Raw genomic sequence first — 24,537 nt, forward strand, 5'->3', positions numbered from 1 at the left:
TGTTTTATTTCACCTTTATTTAACCAGGTAGGCTAGTTGAGAACAAGTTCTCATTTACAACTGTGACCTGGCCAAGATAAAGCAAAGCTGTTCGACACATACAACAACACAGAGTTACACATGGAATAAACAAACATACAGTCAATAATACAGTAGAAAAAGTATATATACAGTGTGTGCAAATGAGGTAGGATAAGGGAGGTAAGGCAATAAATAGGCCATGGTGGCGAAGTAATTACAATATAGCAATTAAACACTGGAATGGTAGATGTGCAGAAAGTGAATGTGCAAGTAGAGATACTGGGGTGCAAAGGAGCAAGATAAATAAATAAATACAGTATGGGGATGAGGTAGTTGGATTGTAGCGGCTCTCGTTGGTGGTAGAATGAAGAGTGGACCAAGGCGCAGCGTGGTAGGCGTACATCGTAACTTTATTGATGACACCAAACAAAATAACAAAGTCAAAAAAACGAAAGCGCACAGTTCTGTAAGGCTAAGAAACTAAACAGAAAACAAGATCCCACAAAACCCAAAAGGAAAATGACAACATATATGATCCCCAATCAGAGACAACGATAGACAGCTGCCTCTGATTGGGAACCACACTCGGCCAAAAACAAAGAAATAGAAAACATAGACTTTCCCATCCGAGTCACACCCTGACCTAACCAAACATAGAGAATAATAAGGATCTCTAAGGTCAGGGTGTGACATGGATGGGCTATTTACAGATGGGCTATGTACAGGTGCAGTGATCTGTGAGCTGCTCTGACAGCTGGTGATTAAAGCTAGTGAGGGAGATATGAGTCTCCAGCTTCAGAGATTTCTGCAGTTCGTTCCAGTCATTGGCAGCAGAGAACTGGAAGGAAAGGTCGGCCAAAGGAAGAATTGGCTTTAGGGGTGACCAGTGAGATTTACCTGCTGGAGCGTGTGCTACGGGTGGGTTCTGCTAGGGTGACCAGTGAGTTGAGATAAGGCGGGGCTTTACCTAGCAGAGACCTAGATGACCTGGAGCCAGTGGGTTTGGCAACGAGTATGAAGCGAGGGCCAGCCAACGAGCGCGTACAGGTCGCAGTGGTGGGTAGTATATGGGGTTTTGGTGACAAAACGGATGGCACTGTGATAAACTGCATCCAATTTGTTGAGTAGAGTGTTGGAGGCTATATTGTAAATGACATTGCCGAAGTCGAGGATCGGTAGGATGGTCAGATTTACGAGGGTATGTTTGGCAGCATGAGTGAAGGATGCTTTGTTGCGAAATAGGAATCCGATTCTAGATTTAATTTTGGATTGGAGATGCTTAATGTGAGTCTGGAAGGAGAGTTTACAGTCTAACCAGACACCTAGGTATTTGTAGTTGTCCACATATTCTAAGTCAGAACCGTCCAGAGTAGTGATGCTGGGGGTGCGGGCAGGTGCGGGCAGCGATCGGTTGAAGAGCATGCATTTAGTTTTACTTGCATTTAAGAGCAGTTGGAGGCCACGGAAGGAGTGTTGTATGGCATTGAAGCTCGTCTGGAGGTTAGTTAACACAGTGTCCAAAGAAGGGCCAGATGTATACAGAATGGTGTCGTCTGCGTAGAGGTGGATCAGAGAATCACCAGCAGCAAGAGCGACATCATTGATGTATATAGAGAAGAGAGTCAGCCCAATAATTGAACCCTGTGGCACCCCCATAGAGACTGCCAGAGGTCCAGACAACAGGCCCTCTGATTTGACACACTGAGCTCTATCAGAGAAGTAGTTGGTGAATCAGGCGAGGCAATCATTTGAGAAACCAAGGCTGTTGAGTCTGCCGATAAGAATGTGGTGATTGACAGAGTCGAAAGCCTCGGCCAGGTCGATGAATACGGCTGCACAGTAATGTCTCTTATCGATGGCGGTTATGATATCGTTTAGGACCTTGAGCATGGCTGAGGTGCACCCATGACCAGCTCTGAAACCAGATTGCATAGCGGAGAAGGTACGGTGGGATTCGAAACGGTCGGTAATCTGTTTGTTAAGTTGGCTTTCGAAGACCTTAGAAAGGCAGGGTAGGATAGATATAGGTCTGTAGCAGTTTGGGTCTAGAGTGTCTCCCCCTTTGAAGAGGGGGGGGCTAGGGTCAGTTTGTTATATCTGGAGTACTTCTCCTGTCTTATCCGGTGTCCTGTGTGAATTTAAGTATGCTCTCTCTAATTCTCTCTTTCTCCCTTTCTTTCTCTCTCTCGGACCTTCCAATCTATGGAAATCTCAGACGATACGAAAGAGAGGTTGAACAGGCTAGTAATAGGGGTTGCACCAATTTCGGCAGATAACTTTAGAAAGAGAGGTTCCAGATTGTCTAGCCCGGCTAATTTGTAGGGGTCCAGATTTTTCAGCTCTTTCAGAAAATCAGCTATCTGGATTTGGGTGAAGGAGAAATGGGGAAGGCTTGAGCGAGTTGCTGTGGGGGGTGCAGGGCTGTTGACCGGGGTAGGCGGTAGCCTGGTGGAAAGCATGGCCAGCCATAAAAAATGCTTATTGAAATTCTCAATTATAGTGGATTTATCGGTGGTGACATTGTTTCCTAGCCTCAGTGCAGTGGGCAGCTGGGAGGAGGTGCTCTTATTCTCCATGGATTTTACAGTGTCCCAGAACTTTTTTGAGTTTGTGCTACAGGATGCACATTTCTGTTTGAAAAAGCTAGCCTTAGCTTTCCTAACTGCCTGTGTATATTGGTTCCTAACTTCCCTGAAAAGTTGCATATCACGGGGGCTATTCGATGCTAATGTAGAACGCCACATGTTTTTGTGCTGGTCAAGGGCAGTCAGGTCTGGAGAGAACCAAGGACTATATCTGTTCCTGGTTCTACATTTTTTGAATGGGGCATGCTTATTTAAGATAGTGAGGAAGGCACTTTTAAAGAATAACAAGGCATCCTCTACTGACGGGATGAGGTCAATATCCTTCCAGGATACCCGGGCCAGGTCGGTTGGAAAGGCCTGCTCGCTGAAGTGTTTCAAGGAGCGTTTGACAGTGATGAGGGGTGGTCGTTTGACCGCAGACCCATTACGGATGCAGGCAATGAGGCAGTGGTCGCTGAGATCTTGGTTGAAAACAGCCGAGTTGTATTTGGAGGGCAAGTTGGTTAGGATGATATCTATTAAGATGCCTGTGTTTACGTATTTGGGGTTGTACCTGGTGGGTTCATTGATAATTTGTGTGAGATTGAGGGAATCAAGCTTAGATTGTAGGATGGCCGGGGTGTTAAGCATGTCCCAGTTTAGGTCACCTAGCAGCATGAGCTCTGAAGATAGATGGGGGGTAATCAATTCACATATGGTGTCCAGGGCACAGCTGGGGGCAGAGGGTGGTCAATAGCAAGTGGCAACGGTGAGAGACTTGTTTCTGGAAAGGTGGATTTTTAAATGTAGAAGCTTGAATTGTTTGGGTACAGACCTGGATAGTAAGACAGAACTCTGCAGGCTATCTCTGCAGTAGATTGCAACACCGCCCCCTTTGGCAGTTCTATCTTGTCGGAAAATGTTATAGAGAAAGAGAGAATTAGAGAGAATTAGAGAGAGCATACTTAAATTCACACAGGACACCGGATAAGACAGGAGAAGTCTCCTGTCTCAGGACCCCTCCTGTCTCAGCCTCCAGTATTTATGCTGCAGTAGTTTATGTGTCGGGGGGCTAGGGTCAGTTTGTTATATCTGGAGTACTTCTCCTGTCTTATCCGGTGTCCTGTGTGAATTTAAGTATGCTCTCCCTAATTCTCTCTTTCTCTCTTTCTTTCTCTCTCTCGGAGGACCTGAGCCCTAGGGCCATGCCTCAGGACTACCTGGCATGATGACTCCTTGCTGTCCCCAGTCCACCTGGCCATGCTGCTGCTCCAGTTTCAACTGTTCTGCCTGCGGCTATGGAACCCTGACCTGTTCACCGGACGTGCTACCTGTCCCAGACCTGCTGCTCTCAACTCTCTAGAGACAGCAGGAGTGGTAGAGATACTCTTAATGATCGGCTTTGAAAAGTCAACTGACATTTACTCCTGAGCTGCTGACTTGCTGCACCCACGACAACTACTGTGATTATTACTCCTCTGTTGTGCGGTGACATCAATAGACCAGTTGTGATGGATTAGTAGGGTTCCGAGTAGCAGAGGGGTCCAAGTCCAATTGGCAAAATAGGTATAGTGGCCCAAGAAATTGGCCGATGGATCTATTCAGCTAACAGTCCAAAATGCTCTAGACAGCTAGCGGGCCACAGCTAGCAGGCTAGCAGATGGGCATTCAGGGGACGTCGTGGCGGAGGGGCCTGTTGGAAAAAACCCTCAGGCAGATTACGTCGGTAGTTCATTTCTTGATGGATAAGCAGGGCTTCGTTGAGTAAAAGAGGCCCAGGCCAATTGGCATAATAGGTACAGTGACCCGAGAAATTGGCCGATGGGCCTATTAGCTAACAGTCCGATATGCTCTAGACAGCTAGCAGGCTAGCAGATGGGCATTCAGGGGACATCGCGACGTAGGAGCCAGTTGAGTACCCCCTCGAGCAGATTACGTTGGTAGTCCAGTCATGAAGGATCGGCGGGGTTCCGTGCCCCGTACCGGCAGATGAAGGGGTCCGGGTATTGTAGCCCAGATGAACGCATTGGAGTGGGGTGACTGTGTAGAAAGCAGAATAGTTACAGTGATGCTGGCTCACCCTGTAACCCGCCTAGCATGAGATCTAGTGGCAATATACTGTTACAGGAATGGCTCTCAGGTGCTGGTCCTGTATAACGAGAACAGCCAAGACCGCTGATGGCTGGTCCTAGTGGCGGGTGGCAGGGTCAAGGGTTCAGCTCCCCAGGTGGGGCTCCACTCTGCTCTGCCTTCCCCAATCCCCCACCCCCGTCCCTTGGGCCAGACAGACATGCTCCTCTGCTGGTCCCCTGTGACTAATAGCCCTGATTCTGTGTCAGCTTGGGCACAAACACCAGGGGCTGAGTGAGCAGAACACAAGCAGATTAGCACAGCAGGTGAAGGAGAGGAGAGAGAGAGGGAAGAAGGGGGAGGGGGTAGAGAGGGAAGAAGGGAGGGGGCTCTTCTGACAGCGTGCAGGAATCTCACTTAAAGCAGCTGTAAATAACTCCGGGTCCTCGCGGCGGTGCACTGAAACAGGTCATCTAGTGAATCATACTGAGTCATTTGTAAATATTTATTTCATCCCAATCGATGCCCTCACAATTGACATGGAGGATAAAATATGTTGGTAGTTACTAGGCCTGTGAAATGCCAGGGACAACACAATACAATATGTACTGCGATTCTCACGATTCTACAGCATATACTGTATGTACAGTTGAAGTCGAAAGTTTACATACACTTATGTTGGAGTCATTAAAACTCGTTTTTCAACCACTCCACAAATTTCTTGTTAACAAACTATAGTTTTGGCAAGTCAGTTAGGACATCTACTTTCTAAATGACACAAGTAATTTTTCCAACAATTGTTTACAGACAGATTATTTCACTTATAATTCACTGTATCACAATTACAGTGAGTCAGAAGTTTACATACAGTAAGTTGACTGGGCCTTTAAACAGCTTGGGAAATTCCAGAAAATTATGTCATGGCTTTAGAAGCTTCTGATAGGCTCATTGACATAATTTGAGTCAATTGGAGGTGTACCTGTGGATGTATTTCAAGGCCTACCTTCAAACTCAGTGTCTCTTTGCTTGACATCATGGGAAAATGTAAAGAAATCAGCCAAGACCCCCCCCCCCCCCCCCCCCTCCTATCAAAACATTGTAGACCTCCACCTCCACACCAAGTCTGGTTCATCCTTGGGAGCAATTTCCAAACGCCTGAAGGTACCACGTTCATCTGTACAAACGATAATACACAAGTATAAACAACATGGGACCACGCAGCCGTCATACCGATCAGGTAGGAGACGCATTCTGTCTCCTAGAGATGAACGTACTTTGGTGCGAAAAGCCGAAGATTACCATCCCAACCGTGAAGCACGGGGGTGGCAGCATCATGTTGTTGGGGTGCTTTGCTGCAAAGAGGGACTGGTGCACTTCACAAAATAGATGGCAACATGAGTAAGAAAATTAAGTTGATATATTGAAGCAACATCTCAAGACATCAGTCAGGAAGTTGAAGCTTGGTCTCAAATGGGTCTTCCAAATGGACAATGACCCCAAGCATACTTCCAAAGTTGTGGCAAAATGGCTTACGGACAACAAAGTCAAGGTATTGGAGTGGCCATCACAAAGTCCTTGTCCGCGTGTGCGAGCAAGGAGGCCTACAAACCTGACTCAGTTACACCAGCTCTGTCAGGAGGAATGGGCCAAAATTCACCCAACTTATTGTGGAAAGCTTGTGGAAGGCTACCCAAAAACGTTAAACAAATTAAAGGCAATGCTTCCAAATACTAATTGAGTGTTTGTAAACTTCTGACCCACTGGGAATGTGACGAAATAAATAAAAGCTGAAATAAATCATTCTCTCTACTATTATTCTGACATTTCACATTCTTAAAATAAAGTGTTGATCCTAACTGACCTAAGACAGGGAATTTTTACTCTGATTAAATGTCAGCAATTGTGAAAAACAGAGTTGAAATGTATTTTGCTAAGGTCTATGTAAACTTCTGACTTCAACTGTATTGCTATTCAATACTGTGATTTTATTGTGATTTGATGTTCCAAACATATTGCTCACTATATGTCTGCTGCAGAGAGACAAGAGAGCATGAGAAAACAAGTGTTGCTTTTGATCAGTCAGGGAAATAAAAGAGCTGAAAAAATGTTGGCTCACTATTTAAAACAAAGATGGAGAACCAACTATAAGATGAAAAATACCAGTGTTTTGGCGCAGGTACAGCCGACTAACTACTAACCGCTACCTACAGTAGCCCCAAAGTGTTTTTCCCCCCTTCACTCGTAGTTACAGCAGATGACTTCGTGATTATGCTGATGAAATGATGATGCCATTTTGTGTGTGTGCTTTAGAAGTGGGTCAGTGACCTCATTATGATGGATCCTCTTCATCTGTCTGGCGAGGTGGCGAGAGAGGTGCCAGGGGAAGACAGACAGCAGCAACCTTTAGTTCAGAGTGAGAAGGATGAGAGCAGCCAGGTGTAGATGCAGGTATACCTGGGCCTTTCAGGTAGAGATGTTGAATATGCATGCATTTGGTACACTACCCGTCACAAAACAGACACGAATTGCAGTGTAATTTGGTCATCTTTTTATCTATCCGTAGTAGACCAGTGGAGAGGATGGCTGCATATGGGGTTAATGGGGGGTTAAAACCCAGAGAGAGTGGGAGGGATTGTAATGGAGGCTATTCTTTCTGATGAGTAGTTTTAATCGTTTCAGTAGAAAATCATATAATTACTTGATGAGGGAAAATAGTGGTGCACCGACAGGGGCTCAGAGTTTGAAGATAAGAGAGAAATATAACAACCGAGAGGAATAGACTGAAAAGTATGACAGCAAACACTCGCTTTATTTTCCTGTTTGTAGTTTTATGGAAACGCCAAAGCTCATGCAGTATGTGTGCAATAAAAATGAACTTTCAACAGGGCAGTGATGAAATGAGACAATAGGAGCTAGTGCTGTGTGTGTGTGTGTGTGTGTGTGTGTGTGTGTGTGTGTGTGTGTGTGTGTGTGTGTGTGTGTGTGTGTGTGTGTGTGTGTGTGTGTGTGTGTGTGTGTGTGTGTGTGTGTGTGTGTGTGTGTGTGTGTGTGTGTGTGTGTGTGCGTGTGTGTCTGCTGTGTGTGATAGCTGCAGTGCTGTGAATGTCTGGCGCTGGAATTAGCCACAGGAGGCTCTCTGTGTGACACCCAGCACAGCACTGCATGGGGCCAATCCTGGGGAGAGAGTCAGTGAGAAGGGCCATCCATGTGACCATATTGTTTTTGCCAGAGCTGTCTTTGTGTTGATCTCTATAACAAATTGCCTTACTGGGGCAGAACTCATTTGTTTTTAGTGATTCATAGTGCCCATGTGAATTGTTTGGACCGTAGAAATATTAGGGAAGCTGTCCCAATCCTTTTGAAAGCATCCCTACCTGCCGCACCCATCCCTGCCCAACGACCATACACACCACAGCTGTAATACAACAGTCTGATTCAACCCCTTGTTTACACTACCACCACCTTCTGTTAGGCTCGCTGCTATTTTCCACCCTTTTTCCTCCACTAAATGCAGCACAGCTGGATCCATCTACAGTGGCTTGCGAAAGTATTCACCCCCTTGGCATTTTTCCTTTTTAGGGGTTTATATCATTTGATTTACACAACATGCCTACCACTTTTAGGATGCTTATTTTTTACTGTGAAACAAACAAGAAATAAGACAAAAAAACGGAAAACTTGAGTGTGCATAACTATTCACCCCCCAAAGTCAATACTTTGTAGAGGCACCTTTTGCAGCAATTACAGCTGCAAGTCTTTTGAGGTATTTCTCTATAAGCTTGGCACATCTAGCCACTGGGATTTTTGCCCATTCTTCAAGGCAAAACTGCTCCAGCTCCTTCAAATTGTATGGGTTCTGCTGGTGTACAGGAATATTTAAGTCATACCACAGATTCTCAATTGGATTGAGATCTGGGCTTTGACTAGGCCATTCCAAGACATTTAAATGTTTCCCCTTAAACCACTCAAGTGTTGCTTTAGCAGTATGCTTAGGGTCATTGTCCTGCTATAAAGGTGAACCTCCATCCCAGTCTCAAATCTCTGGAAGACTGAAACAGGTTTCCCTCAAGAATTTCCCTGTATTTAGCGCCATCCATCATTCCTTAAATTCTGACCTGTTTCCCAGTCTCTGCCGATGAAAAACATCCCCACAGCATGATGCTGCCACCACCATGCTTCACTGTGGGGATGGTGTTCTCGGGGTAATGAGAGGTGTTGGGTTTGCGCCAGAAATAGCGTTTTTCTTGATGGCCAAAAAACAACATTTTAGTCTCATCTGACCAGAGTACCTTCTTCCATAAGTTTGGGGAGTCTCCCACATGTCTTTTGGCGAACACCAAATGTGTTTGCTTATTTTTTTTCTTTAAGCAAAGGCTTTTTTCTGGCCACTCTTCCGTAAAGCCCAGCTCTGTGGAGTGTACGGCTTAAAGTGGTCCTATGGACAGATACTCCAATCTCCGTTGTGGAGCTTTGCAGCTCCTTCAGGGTTATCTTTGGTCTCTTTCTTGCCTCTCTGATTAATGCCCTCCTTGCCTGGTCCGTGAGTTTTGGTGGGCGGCCCTCTCTTGGCAGGTTTGTTGTGGTGCCATTTTCTTTCCATTTTTTTGTGATAGATTTAATGGTGCTCTGTGGGATGTTCAAAGTTTCTGATATATTTTTATAACCCAACCCTGATCTGTACTTCTCCACAACTTTGTCCCTGACCTGTTTGGAGAGCTCCTTGGTCTTCATGGTGCCGCTTGCTTAGTGCTGTCCCTTGCTTAGTGGTGTTGCAGACTCTGGGGCCTTTCAGAACAGGTGTATATATACTGAGATCACAGATCACTTCAATTACACACAGGTGGACTTTATTTTACTAATTATGTGACTTCTGAAGGTAATTGGTTGCACCAGATCTTATTTAGGGGCTTCATAGCAAAGGGGGTGAATACATATGCACGCACCACTTTTCCGTTTTTTATATATTTTTATTTTACTTCACCTATTTGGACTATTTTCTGTTTTTTGTCCATAACATGAAATCCAAATAAAAATCAATTTAAATGACATGTTGTAATGCAACAAAATAGTAAAAACGCGAAGGGTGGTGAATACTTTTGCAAGGCACTGTATCTCTATCCCAGGCTCTTTTACAGCAGCACGGCTGGGCTGGTAGACATATGAAAGCTGCTGTTTAATCATTACAGGAACTCACCGAGCTAATGACCAGGATGCAATTCTCAGCCCTATCAGAAGCATCTAATGGATGTGCCTCTGGGAGATCAAGATGAGTTTCAATATTAGGGTGGGCCAGCTCACAGTAGTAATTGCTCTGTGTAGCAACCTTACAGTCAGGAAGCTAGCTACCTCGGCTTATTTCTCCTCCTGGTTATTATGTATGCTGTACTTAACAGCTCCCCTATGCCAGGCCATTAACTACTTATTGTTAAATCATGTTAGTGTGTTATATTTCTAGTTTTTGGTTATTATTGGTTATGCGAGAGAATGCTGTGTCTCTATTTCTTCCTGGTATAAGCCTATAGGCTATTTCCCATTTATCTTCAGGGATTGTCGTAATGGAATGGGTAGCTTCACTACAACTGTGAAGAACAGTCGCAGTCCACACTGTTCGGGTGAATTCAGATTCTGTCACTGTCCACACTGTCCGGATTCTGTCACTGTCCACACTGTCCGGATTCTGTCACTGTCCACACTGTCCGGATTCTGTCACTGTCCACACTGTCCGGATTCTGTCACTGTCCACACTGTCCGGATTCTGTCACTGTCCACACTGTCCGGATTCTGTCACTGTCCACACTGTCCGGATTCTGTCACTGTCCACACTGTCCGGATTCTGTCACTGTCCACACTGTTCGGATTCTGTCACTGTCCACACTGTTCGGATTCTGTCACTGTCCACACTGTCCGGATTCTGTCACTGTCCACACTGTCCGGATTATGTCACTGTCCACACTGTCCGGATTCTGTCACTGTCCACACTGTCCGGATTCTGTCACTGTCCACACTGTCCGGATTCTGTCACTGTCCACACACTGTCCACACTGTCCGGATTCTGTCACTGTCCACACTGTCCACACTGTCCGGGTGAATTCAGATTCTGTCGCTGTCCACACTGTCCAGATTCTGTCACTGTCCACACTGTCCGGATTCTGTCACTGTCCACACTGTCCGGGTGAATTCAGATTCTTTCGCTGTCCACACTGTCCGGATTCTGTCACTGTCCACACTGTCCGGGTGAATTCAGATTCTTTCGCTGTCCACACTGTCCGGATTCTGTCGCTGCCCACACTGTCCGGATTATGTCACTGTCCACACTGTCCGGATTCTGTCGCTGCCCACACTGTCCGGATTCTGTCGCTGCCCACACTGTCCGGATTCTGTCGCTGCCCACACTGTTCGGGTGAATTCCGATTCTGTCGCTGTCCATTTTGCTGAATCACCGCTGTTTGTTTAACCTTCATTGGCTGTTCGGCGATAATAGATTGTTTTTATTATTCAGCCACACCAACTAGCAACATTGGTCTTTGTTCATAAGTTAGCCTACCTTAAACCACACAATGATCTTCAGCCATTATGTAGCTCAACAGTGGACTAAATAGGCTAGGAACAGTTTTTGACCATTTCACTGAAACGTATACACTGTAGTCTAATCCACAGCAATGATGAAGGTAAGAGAAGAAGAAAAAAATACTCTGCAATTAAAAATGCCATCTATACACAGATCTACTTTTGTTTTTAACATTACAGCAGCATACTGTATATGGTAGGCCTCAGGGTCACCCATTTTATCCCTTTAAAAAAATACTGAAAAGATGAAAGAGCTCCATGAAACACCTGCCATTATGGCCACTTATCAGCAGCATTATGACATGTTGAATTGCTGTCTGAGTGAGATGACCAGTAATGGATCGTTACAGTATCATTGTCATTGATCAGGTTCTGTTGAAAACATAATGTCAACTGATTGCTTCCATTGATGGATGTGTTCTACAAAGGCTACTCACTGTAATTTTCTCACAATAGATAGTAGGAAAATAAATTGAACAGCATACTGATCAAAATGAGAGCAAGAAAGAATGGAGAAAGGTAGGAGGCCTCACATGGAAATAAAGGAAGGATGACAGGAAATTAAAGAAAGTGTGAGGGAAGAGTGATATGTGGATGTTTTTACCAAGCTACTCCTTCTGTTCTCTGCCCTGAACAACTTACAAGACCTGGAGTTTTATAGAGAGGGATGGAGAAGGGGATGGAGCGAGGGATGGAGAAGGGGGTGGAGAGAGGAAGGGATGAGAAAGCAGAGGAATTGTGTAGGCAGAGGGACAGAGAAAGGGAGAATGTAACAGAAAGAATGGGAGGATGAGGTGGAATTGAAGTCCATTGTTTATGCACAATGTTGTTTGCCAACACGTCTTTGCCTTTTGAATTGTCTTGGCAGAGGAGGTGGGCTAGATGAATAGCATTCAAGAGGCAGTGATGTAGTTATTTTTTTATCAGAAATGTGTGAGTGAAAGAGCTTTTATCTCTCAAGTTTGGTCTTGACTTCTTGTAAGACAAGAGGAAGAGCTGCAGTACTGATCATGTACAATGAGACACCAAAGAGGAAGGAAGCTGCAGATTACAAGACTTGTAATTGAACCCTCTTAATGACCATTGTTTTTCTTTTCCTTTGTTTCACAGACTCTGTATTCATTCACCAGCTGTAGATACTGACACAGATGGGGAAAGTAGACATGATACTTTATGCCTGTACACTTGCACTCTTTTCCTGTCTCTTTCCCTTTTTCTGTTAATAGATTGCTCTGTCTGCAGGTTAGTGATGATTGAGTGGGAGAGAGCATATTAAAAAAGCACATTACAGGCTCACACTTCCCTCTCCTCCCACACTTACCTCTCCTATGCCTCATTTGTCTATTTTTCCTGCATGTGTTTATTAGATTTGACCAACATATTGCCAAAGGGATATGTAGAGATATTCTTACAACAACATTTGCTCTAGGTCTTGCCCTTTCTCTCCTTCTCCTTCCCCTCTCATGATTGACATGCATTTAACAGTGAACTCTATCTCTCTTCCTCTCCCTTGCTATCTCTCTGCCTCTCTCTCCCCCCTGTCTCTCTGCAGGGTCTCTATCTATCAGTGTGTTCCTGGTATCTCTGGGGCTGACGGTGTGTGCCGTGTGGCTCGTAGCTCTGTGTGGAGTCTGCACCTGGTGTCAACGCAAACTGGTGAGTGGACCACTAACATTGACCTATGACATTATATCCTATTATTTGGTTTTAGGACACATTGTCCTTCCCAGAACAACACAGTACGCAAGCTTCCATCCACTCTTCCATGACTCTTATTTATTTGTACAACTTTTAATCTACTAGGTTGGTCAGTTATCATCGGCAATGATGACCTGGCCGAGAGGTCATTATACACATGTTCAGGTCTAATTACACACCCCAGCACTGACCCATAATATTCCCCAGAGCTCATAGGGATTTATCCTGAGTTAGCTTCCTGGTAGGGTTAGCTGCCTGGTAAGGTTAGCTGCCTGGTAGGGTTAGCTGCCTGGTAGGGTTAGCTGCCTGGTAGGGTTAGCTGCCTGATGGGGTTAGCTGCCTGGTAAGGTTAGCTGCCTGGTAGGGTTAGCTGCCTGGTAAGGTTAGCTGCCTGTTAGGGTTAGCTGCCTGGTAAGGTTAGCTGCCTGGTAGGGTTAGCTGCCTGGTAAGGTTAGCTGCCTGGTAGGATTAGCTGCCTGGTGAGGTTAGCTGCCTGGTGAGGTTAGCTGTCTGGTGAGGTTAGCTGCTTGGTAAGGTTAGCTGCCTGGTAGGGTTAGCTGCCTGGTAAGGTTAGCTGCCTGGTAGAGTTAGCTGCCTGGTAGAGTTAGCTGCCTGGTAGGGTTAGCTGCCTGGTAAGGTTAGCTGCCTGGTAGAGTTAGCTGCCTGGTAAGGCTAGCTGCCTGGTAGGGTTAGCTGCCTGGTAGGGTTAGCTGCCTGGTAGGGTTAGCTGCCTGGTAGGGTTAGCTGCCTGGTAAGGTTAGCTGCCTGGTAGGGTTAGCTGCCTGGTAGGGTTAGCTGCCTGGTAAGGTTAGCTGCCTGGTAGGGTTAGCTGCCTGGTAAGGTTAGCTGACTGGTAGGGTTAGCTGCCTGGTAAGGTTAGCTGCCTGGTAGGATTAGCTGCCTGGTGAGGTTAGCTGCCTGGTGAGGTTAGCTGCCTGGTGAGGTTAGCTGTCTGGTGAGGTTAGCTGCTTGGTAAGGTTAGCTGCCTGGTAGGGTTAGCTGCCTGGTAAGGTTAGCTGCCTGGTAGGGTTAGCTGCCTGGTAAGGTTAGCTGCCTGGTAGGGTTAGCTGCCTGGTAAGGTTAGCTGCCTGGTAGAGTTAGCTGCCTGGTAAGGTTAGCTGCCTGGTAGGGTTAGCTGCCTGGTAAGGTTAGCTGCCTGGTAGGGTTAGCTGCCTGGTAAGGTTAGCTGCCTGGTAGGATTAGCTGCCTGGTAAGGTTAGCTGCCTGGTAAGGTTAGCTGCCTGGTAGGGTTAGCTGCCTGGTAGGATTAGCTGCCTGGTAAGGTTAGCTGCCTGGTAAGGTTAGCTGTCTGGTAGGGTTAGCTGCCTGGTGAGGTTAGCTGCCTGGTAGGGTTAGCTGCCTGGTAGGGTTAGCTGCCTGGTAAGGTTAGCTGCCTGGTAAGGTTAGCTGCCTGGTAGGGTTAGCTGCCTGGTAAGGTTAGCTGCCTGGTAGGGTTAGCTGCCTGGTAGGATTAGCTGCCTGGTGAGGTTAGCTGCCTGGTAGGGTTAGCTGCCTGGTGAGGTTAGCTGCCTGGTGAGGTTAGCTACCTGGTGAGGTTAGCTGCCTGGTAGGGTTAGCTGCCTGGTGAGGTTAGCTACCTGGTGAGGTTAGCTGCCTGGTGAGGTTAGCTACCTGGCGAGGTTAGCTGCCTGGCGAGGTTAGCTGCCTGGTGAGGTTAGCTGCCTGGTAAGGTTAGCTGCCTGGTAAGGTTAGCTGCTTGGTAAGGTTAGCTACCTGGTTAAGTTAGCTGCCTGGTAGGGTTGAACCCCAGAACTGTATACACACACATTTGCACAGACATGCCTCACATCCTCATAATAGAACTGCAGGATAGTGTGAGAGAGAGGTGTTAGGCTGTAGGTGTTACATATTGCACAAGAGGAAGACTGTGAGAGACGGAGACATGTGAGAGACGGAGACATGCAAAGACATGCTTTGAGATTGTCTGTAATGAAAAGTGATATAAAAGTTTTATCAATTCTCTCCATCTTTCGCTCTCCATATCTTTCTCTCTCTCTATCTCTTTCTCTCTCTCCATCTCTTTCTCTCTCTCCATCTCTTTCTCTCTCCATCTCTTTCTCTCTCTCCCTCTCTCTCTCTCTCTCTCTCTCTCTCTCTCTCTCTCTCTCTCTCTCTCTCTCTCTCTCTCTCTCTCTCTCTCTCTCTCTCTCTCTCTCTCTCTCTATGACAATCCACTGTGTCCGTGCCCCTCTCCGAACCCCATGCCATTAAAATGGTACAGTTGGACACCCAGGTAATTAGCTGCGATTAATAATGAGTTATTTGCTGCCTGTTCCTGCCGTTTGGCTATTAGAGGAAAGCAGAAAGATGGTTCATGGATCAGACATTCAGAATGAAAAGATAGTCTCTTTGATTAAATCATTTCACCATTCTATATCATTGAGAAAATCATATTCTATTAAGTAAAGAATGATTTCCCCTCCTCTCATTCTTTCATTCTCTCACCTCCCCCACCCGTACATCTGGTCTCAGTGTATTGCAACATATGTGTGCATAAACTGTAGGCTACATTCACTACATTAACATAAGAAAAACAGTAATACACACATTCAAGGACACTAAAATGCAGACACTGAGGATAGAACATGAGCACATTGAATTTTGTGTCTAGCAGTTAGTCAATGGCAGAATCACACTTTTGAGTTCATATTTTGGGCTCCCGAGTTGCGCAGCGGCCTAAGGCACTGCATCTCAGTGGCAGGTAGCCTAGTGGTTAGAGCGTTGGACTAGTAACTGAAAGGTTGCTAGATTGAATCCCAGAGCTGACAAGATAAAACTCTGTTAACCCACTGTTCCTAGGTTGTCATTGTAAATAAGAATTTGTTCTTAACTGACTTGCCTAGTTAAATTAAATTAAATTAAAAGAGATGTCACTACAGTCCCTGGTACAAATCCAGGCTGTATCACATCCGGCTGTGATTGGGTGGCCCACAGTTGGCCCAGCGTCGTCTGGGTTTGGCCAGGGTAGGCAGTCATTGTAAATAAGAATTTGTTCTTAACTACCTTGCATAGTTAAATAAAATGTCAGTCTCTTGCCAGCTTTAGTTTATATGCTGGACCGCATAACTCCAAATGACTATTTTCTGCCAAAAAAAGCTCCTTGGATAAAAGTTGCAGTGCTTTCCGGTTGTGTTCTATTTTCTTGAGTATCCTTCTGATTCCACAACCTTGTATGTGGGCTCTTGGTAGTGTGCATGGGGAATGATATGGGGAGATGTTGTGTGGCCATGATGGTGAACATGAACAAAATTCTCCATTAGGTTATGTAAACATGGCTTTGTGCCCTGAGCAGCGTGTGCCTGCTTGTCGCCGGCTCCCAGTCCCATGCTAATGATTCATATGCTAATGTCCACATCACTCTGCGCTATTGGCTGCTGCCTGAGCAACTGTGATTCTGCCCATACGTTTCATCTGGAAATACTCTCCCCTGCTTTTGCTCCCTCCCTCTCTCCATCGTTCTCCCTCTCCTCTGTCTGCCCCTCTCCCTCTCTTGGCTTTTCGCTCTCAGTCTCTTTCTAGTTCTCTCTCTGTCCCTATCTTGTGAGGACAGCACATAGGTGGGTAAAACATGTCGAGGACTGAATTCAGCTGAGAACGGTTCTGAAGTGAGATGGAGATTGAATAAGCATGCTTAAAGCATGTAAATAATATGTAATATTAGTAACTGGTATTACGCACATCTATCTGTCATACCCTGTGTAGATTGAGGACTTTCAGTCTGGTCTTCAAAGATGAAACATATACCCAAATACACAGACACACACACAGTAAAACTACTCAACCCTCACTGTCCATTTCTCTTGTCCTCGCCCTTTCTATTTCTCTATTTACCCTTACACTCTTTATGTCTGTCTTTGCAAATACCATATGTCTCCCTCTTTACAAGTGTTTCGTAACTGTAATTCAGAGTCTACAGATGCTGAGAGACACGATAGTCCGGCGTCCCATTGTGACATAGCTATGCGGCTCTGAGACCACCGTCCACGGGGGAAGCACAGCTACAGAATTATGTTTATGAGGAAGTACACAGAGGTAGACACAATTAGATAAATACAGTGATATTTAGCCCATGGTAGTTGATAGATGCAGCCCTGTGTAGAGGTGCAGTATATCAGCCCAGCATATGGGTGAGGGAAGATGAAGACGTCAGAAACAGGTCTCATGGGTCGATTATGGCAGGAAGGAGGAGGGACGGAGGAGAGGATGGAGGGGAGGGGGGGGAGCAGAGAAGGAGAAGGAGGAGAGAAGGATAGGAGGAGAGGGAGGAAGCAGGAGGAGGGGAGGGAGGAGGGGATGGAGGAGAGGAGGGGAAGAAAGAGTTGGATAGAGGATGGGAAGAGGGGAGGAGAAAGGAGATAGGAGTGGTGTTGGCGGCCATTATGTGTGTTGTGCTGTGACAGACATAACGACAGCGGGACTGAGGGCTGGGGACAGATCCTTCACAGGGCTGCAGCATTACACTGTTCTTAGTGGGGAGACATCCATGATGTCTGCCAATGCACTCCACCTCTTCTCCCCCACCCTCTTCTCCATTCCCTTAACCCCTCCTCTTCACCATCCCCCTTCCCTCTCCCCATCATCTCCTCTATTCTCTCCCCCTTCCCTCTCCCCCATCCTCCCCCACTCTCTCCCACATCCTCTGATGTCTCTCCTCTCTCCATCTCACTTTATTCTGTTTCAACTCCCCTCATTCTGTCACTCTCTCTCTCTCTCTCTCCCACTCAATCATACATTGCCTCTGCCTTTCTCTCCATCTTCTTTCCCTTCTCTTCCCACTCCCTGTCTTCAGTGTTTTCTCTCTCCTTCCCCTACTCTCTAGCCTCCTGAAGATTTGATGATAGTGTTAAATGATAGATGAGCTGCACTTGATAGCATATTCTTGACTGTTTGAAATCTAGCCTTTTTCTGAGTCCCTAAAACAACTGTGTGAGTGAATGACTGTGTGTTGGGTGGATGGGTGGGCAGTGGGGTTAGGTCATTTCCAGAGATCTGCCCTCTATTGATAAGTGTTTATAACAAACAGGCCATGTAATTTGCGACAGAGAATGTGACAGTAAGTCTATAGTAAAACCCTTTCCTGCTCCAAACTGCCTTTTGAAAACCTTTCTTTACAGGGTTAAGGTTTCCTCTACTACATGTGATGTATATGTTTGGAAAGGAACTGAAATGAAAGGAAAATCCATCATTATTTGATTTTACAAGGATCACATTGTAAATATTAGGTTTGGTGAGTAACACCTATTGAATCAAGTTAGTTTAGAAACTCAGCTTGAGTATTATTTCGATATGAAACTATAACAGTTTGAGTCAAACCATATCAAATGTATGATCTGAAACACAAGTCATTATAAGATGATGTATTTAAGGCTGATTACCCATCTCTCATAGTGCAGGGTTGATGTGTCCACTCACTGTGCTCTTACACATTTCAAATGGAATAGCTTTAGCTGTTTTCCAGTCTGTTTGAAGGGTGTAGTACTCTCTTTATTAATTGAAAATGTAATGAGCATTGAAAGGAAAAACAAGATTATGTAGCTGTACTTTGTGACAGTGTGTGTTTAGTGTTTACTGAGTGTTTGGCTTCAGTGTACAAATTGTCATAAACCCTGCATTCATTTGATACGCAAGGCCAGGCCAATCATATAGCTGCAGTCCTGAGTTCCAAGGTTTATCATATAGCTGCATTCCTGAGTTCCCAGGTTTATCATATAGTTGCAGTCCTGAGTTCCAAGGTTTATCATATAGTTGCATTCCTGAGTTCCCAGGTTTATCATATAGTTGCAGTCCTGAGTTCCAAGGTTTATCATATAGCTGCAGTCCTGAGTTCCAAGGTTTATCATATAGTTGCATTCCTGAGTTCCCAGGTTTATCATATAGTTGCAGTCCTGAGTTCCAAGGTTTATCATATAGCTGCTGTCCTGAGTTCCAAGGTTTATCATATAGTTGCATTCCTGAGTTCCCAGGTTTATCATATAGCTGCTGTCCTGAGTTCCAAGGTTTATCATATAGTTGCAGTCCTGAGTTCCCAGGTTTATCATATAGCTGCTGTCCTGAGTTCCAAGGTTTATCATATAGTTGCATTCCTGAGTTCCCAGGTTTATCATATAGTTGCAGTCCTGAGTTCCAAGGTTTATCATATAGCTGCTGTCCTGAGTTCCCAGGTTTATCATATAGTTGCAGTCCTGAGTTCCAAGGTTTATCATATAGCTGCAGTCCTGAGTTCCAAGGTTTATCATATAGTTGCAGTCCTGAGTTCCCAGGTTAATCATATAGTTGCAGTCCTGAGTTCCAAGGTTTATCATATAGTTGCAGTCCTGAGTTCCCAGGTTAATCATATAGTTGCAGTCCTGAGTTCCAAGGTTTATCATATAGCTGCAGTCCTGAGTTCCAAGGTTAATCATATAGTTGCAGTCTTCAGATTAATCTCAAAATGTTTCATTATAATTCCACTGTATAATTCCACTGTTGTGGACTGTTGTGAATTGTGGAAACAGCATCTATTTTAACACCTATGTTTTATGTATGTTTGGGCGTGAACTGTTTCTGAGTGTGTAGTGTTGTATGTGTGTTGGGAGTGTTGGATGTGTGTGGACGTGTCTAATCCCCACTGTGTCTGATGCCTGATGCTCCATCCGTTCATTCTGTATGGTTAACAGATGTATGGATTATTGCTGTGGAGAGGGTTTGGATTCACATGTAGATCCTGAGAGCTGGCTGTATGTAGCAACGGTCATCAACATTGTTAAAAGGTTTAAAAACAATTCAAATAAATGCAATAGTTGAACAATAGATGAAGATACAACATTATTTTATTTTTTTTATCCATCAGATATTAACTGAATAAAGTCCATCAGATATTAACTGAATTATAGCACATAAAACATTTTACTGGCACAGACAACTAATGAATAGAGTTCAGGGATTCTGGTGGGAATTCAGGTATTCAATTTATTGTACAATTTCCTTTTTTATGCACTTATACAGTGCATTCGGAAAGTATTCAGACCCCTTGACCTTTTCAACATTTTGTTACTGTCACGTTCTGACCATAGTTCTTTTGTATTTTCTTTGTTTTAGTATGGTCAGGGCGTGAGTTGGGTGGGTTATCTATGTTTTGTGTTTCTATGTTGGGTTTGTCATTTGGCCTGATATGGTTCTCAATCAGAGGCAGGTGTTAGTCATTGTCTCTGATTGGGAACCACATTTATGTAGCCTGTTTTTGTATTGTGGTTTGTGGGTGATTGTTCCTGTTCGTGTGTTCCTGTGTTCTGTGTTCACATTTTCGGGACTGTAGCGTCTTCGGTTGTTTTTGTCAGTTTATTGTTTTGTTCGTTCTTGAAAGTATTCGATTAAATATGAATACACACCACGCTGCATCTTGGTCCGACCATTCTTACTCCTCAGACGAGGAGAACGAAGACTGCCGTTACAGTTACGTTACAGCCTTATTCTAAAATTGATTAAATTGTTTTTTCCCCTCATCAATCTACACACAATACCCCATAATGACAAAACAAAAAATATCACATTTACATAAGTATTCAGACCCTTTACTTAGTACTTTGTTGAAGTGTCTTTTGCAGCTATTACCGCCTCGAGTTTTCTTCAGCATGACGCTACAAGCTTGGCACACCTGTATTCGGGGAGTTTCTCCCATTCTTCTCTGCAGATCCTTTCAAGCTTTGTCACGTTGGATGGGGAGGGTCGCTGCACAGCAATTTTCAGGTCTCTCCAGAGATGTTCGATCAGGTTCAAGTCCGGGCTCTGGCTGGGACACTCAAGGACATTCAGAGACGTGTCCCGAAGCCACTCCTGTGTTGTCTTGGCTGTGTGTTTAGGGTTGTTGTCCTGTTGGAAGGTGAAACTTCGCCCCAGTCTGAGGTTCTGAGCGCTATGGAGCAGATTTTCATCAAGAATCTCTCTGTACTTTGCTCCATTCATATTTCCCTCGATCCTGACTAGACTCCCAGTCCCTGCCACTGAAAACCATCCCCACAGCATGATGCTGCCACCACCATGCTTCACCGTAGGGATGATGCCAGGTTTCCTCCAGACGTGACGCTTGGCATTCAGGCCAAAGAGTTCAATCTTGGTTTCATCAGAACAGAGAATCTTGTTTCTCATGGTCTGAGTTTTTTAGGTGCCTTTTGGCAAACTCTAAGCGGGCTGTCATGTGCCTTTTATTGAGGAGTGGCTTCCGTCTGGCCACTCTACCATAAAGGCCTGATTAGTGGAGTGCTGCAGAGATGGTTGTCCTTCTGGAAGGTTCTTCCATCTACACAGATGAACTCTGGAGCTCTGTCAGAGTGACCATCGGGTTCTTGGTCATCTCCCTTACCAAGGCACTTCTCCCCCGATTGCTCAGTTTGGCCGGGTGTCCAGCTCTAGGAAGAGTCTTGAAGGTTCCAAACTTCTTCCATTTAAGAATGATGGAGGCCACTGTGTTCTTGGGGACCTTTAATAATGTTGCAGAAAGTTTTTGGTTCCCCTTCCCCAGATCTGTGCCTCGACACAATCCTGTCTCGAAACTCCACGAACAATTCCTTTGACCTTATGGCTTGGTTTTTGCTCTGACATGCACTGTCAACTGTTGGACCTTATATAGACAGGTGTGTGCCTTTCCAAATCTTGTCCAATCATTTGAATTCATCAAAGGTGGATTCCAATCAAGTTGAAGAAACATCTCAGGAATGATCAATGATCAACCACCAAAAATGTGTCCTGTCTAGGCCTACCTGCACTCACCTGCGCTGTCTAGACTGGCTCATGAATTACTTGTTGCTGTCACGTTCTGTTGCATAATTCAACAAGTATGTCAATAGCAGGATACCCTTGGATTAAAAATCAACACGCTTGGCTCCAGATTACACCTACAGTTGAAGTCGGAAGTTTACATACACCTTAGCCAAATACATTTAAAGTCAGTTTTTCACAATTCCTGACATTTAATCCTAGTAAAAATTCCCTGTTTTGGGTCAGTTAGGATCACCAATTTATTTTAAGAATTTGAAATGTCAGAATAATAGTAGAGAGAAGGATTTATTTCATCACATTCCCAGTAGGTCATAAGTTTACATACACTCAATTAGTATTTGGTAGCATTGCCTTTAAATTGTTTAACTTGGGTCAAACGTTTTGGGTAGCCTTCCACAAGCTCCCCACAATAAGTTGAGTGAATTTTGGCCCATTCCTCCTGACAGAGCTGGTGTAACTGAGTCAGGTTTGTAGGCCTCCTTGCTCGCACACGCTTTTTCAGTTCTGCCCACACATTTTCTATGGGATTGAGGTCAGGGCTTTGTGATGGCCACTCCAATACCTTGACTTTGTTGTCCTTAAGCCATTTTGCCACAACTTTGGAAGTATGCTTGTGGTCATTGTCCATTTGGAAGACCCATTTGCAACCAAGCTTTAACTTCCTGATTGATGTCTTGAGATGTTGCTTCAATATATCCACATAATTTTCCTACCTCATGATGCCATCTATTTTGTGAAGTGCACTAGTCCCTCCTGCAGCAAAGCACCCCCACAACATGATGCTGCCACTCCCGTGCTTCACGGTTGGGATGGTGTTCTTTGGCTTGCAAGCCTCCCCCTTTTTCCTCCAAACATAACGATGGTTATTATGGGCAAACAGTTCTATTTTTGTTTCATCAGATCAGAGGTTCTTTTCCAAAAAGTACGATCTTTGTCCCCATGTCCAGTTGCAAACCGTAGTCTGGCTTTTTTATGGCGGTTTTGGAGCAGTGGCTTCGTCCTTGCTGAGTGGCCTTTCAGGTTATGTCGATATAGGATGAGTTTTACTGTGGATATAGATACTTTTGTACCTGTTTCCTCCAGCGTCTTCACAAGGTCCTTTGCTGTTGTCCTGGGATGGATTTGCACTTTTTGCATCAAAGTACGTTCATCTCTAGGAAACAGAACGCGTCTCCTTCCTGAGCAGTATGACGGCTGCGTGGTCCCAAGGTGTTTATACTTGCGTACTATTGTTTGTACAGATGAACACACCTTCAGGCGTTTGGAAGTTGCTCCCAAGGATGAACCAGACTTGTGGAGGTCTACAATATTTTGAGGGGGGGGGGTCTTGGCTGATTTCTTTTGATTTTCCCATGATGTCAAGCAAAGAGACACTGAGTTTGAAGGTAGGCCTTGAAATACATCCACAGGTACACCTCTAATTGACTCAAATTATGTAAATTAGCCTATCAGAAGCTTCTAAAGCCATCATTATCTGCAATTTTCAAAGCTGTTTAAAGGCACAGTCAACTTAGTGTATGTAAACTTCTGACTCACTGGAATTGTGATACAGTGGATTATAAGTGAAATAATGTGTCTGTAAACAATTGTTGGAAAATTAATTGTGTCATGCACAAAGTAGAAACTATAGTTTGTTAACAAGAAATTTGTGGAGTGGTTGAAAAACGAGTTTTAATGACTCCAACCTAAGTGTATGTAAACTTCCGACATCAACTGTATCTACACATAAACTCAGCAAAAAAGAAACATCCGTTTTTCAGGACCCTGTCTTTCAAAGATAATTTGTAAAAATCCAAATAACTTCGCAAATCTTCATTGTAAAGGGTTTAAACACTGTTTCCCATGCTTGTTCAATGAACCATAAACAATTAATGAACATGCACCTGTGGAACGGTCGTAAAGTCACTAACAGCTTACAGACGGTAGGCAATTAAGGTCACAGTTATGAAAACTTGGGACACTAAAGAGGCCTTTCTACTGACTCTGAAAAACACCAAAACAAAAATGCCCAGGGTCCCTACTCACCTGCGTGAACGTGCCTTAGGCACGCTGCAAGGAGGCATGAGGACTGCAGATGTGGCCAGTGCAATTAATTGCAATGTCCGTACTGTGAGACGCCTAAGACAGCGCTACAGGGAGACAGGACGGACAGCTGATCGTCCTCGCAGTGGCAGACCACGTGTAACAACACCTGCACCGGATCGGTACATCCGAACATCACACCTGCGGGACAGGTACAGGATGGCAACAACAACGGACGAGTTACACCAGGAACGCACAATCCCTCCATCAGTGCTCAGACTGTCCGCAATAGGCTGAGAGAGGCTGGACTGAGGGCTTGTAGGCCTGTTGTAAGGCAGGTCCTCACCAGACTATCACCGGCAACAACATCGCCTATGGGCACAAACCCACCGTCGCTGGACCAGACAGGACTGGCAAAAAGTGCTCTTCACTGACGAGTCTCGGTTTTGTCTCACCAGGGGTGATGGTCGGATTCGCGTTTATCGTCGCAGGAATGAGCGTTACACCGAGGCCTGTACTCTGGAGCGGGATCGATTTGGAGGTGGAGGGTCCGTCATGGTCTGGGGCGGTGTGTCACAGCATCATCATTCTGAGCTTGTTGTCATTGCAGGCAATCTCAACACTTTGCGTTACAGGGAAGACATCCTCCTCCCTCGTGGTACCCTTCCTGCAGGCTCATCCTGACTTGACCCTCCGGCATGACAATGCCACCAGCCATACTGCTCGTTCTGTGCGTGATTTCCTGTAAGACAGGAATGTCAGTGTTCTGCCATGGCCAGCAAAGAGCCCGGATCTCAATCCCATTGAGCATGTCTGGGAC

General features: G+C 45.1%; 1 protein-coding gene across 1 annotated transcript in view; it reads left to right on the forward strand.

Moving 5' to 3' along the window:
• LOC139562802 (synaptotagmin-7-like) overlaps positions 1-24,537 on the forward strand; it is a 100,047-nt gene that overhangs the window by 36,498 nt on the left and 39,012 nt on the right. The window contains exon 2 of the mRNA XM_071380860.1: positions 12,775-12,878. Within this exon, the coding sequence (XP_071236961.1) occupies positions 12,775-12,878 (104 nt within the window). The remainder of the gene's footprint in view (positions 1-12,774; positions 12,879-24,537) is intronic.

The sequence above is a fragment of the Salvelinus alpinus genome, chromosome 33, assembly GCF_045679555.1.
Source record: "Salvelinus alpinus chromosome 33, SLU_Salpinus.1, whole genome shotgun sequence".
NCBI classification, from domain to species: domain Eukaryota; kingdom Metazoa; phylum Chordata; class Actinopteri; order Salmoniformes; family Salmonidae; genus Salvelinus; species Salvelinus alpinus.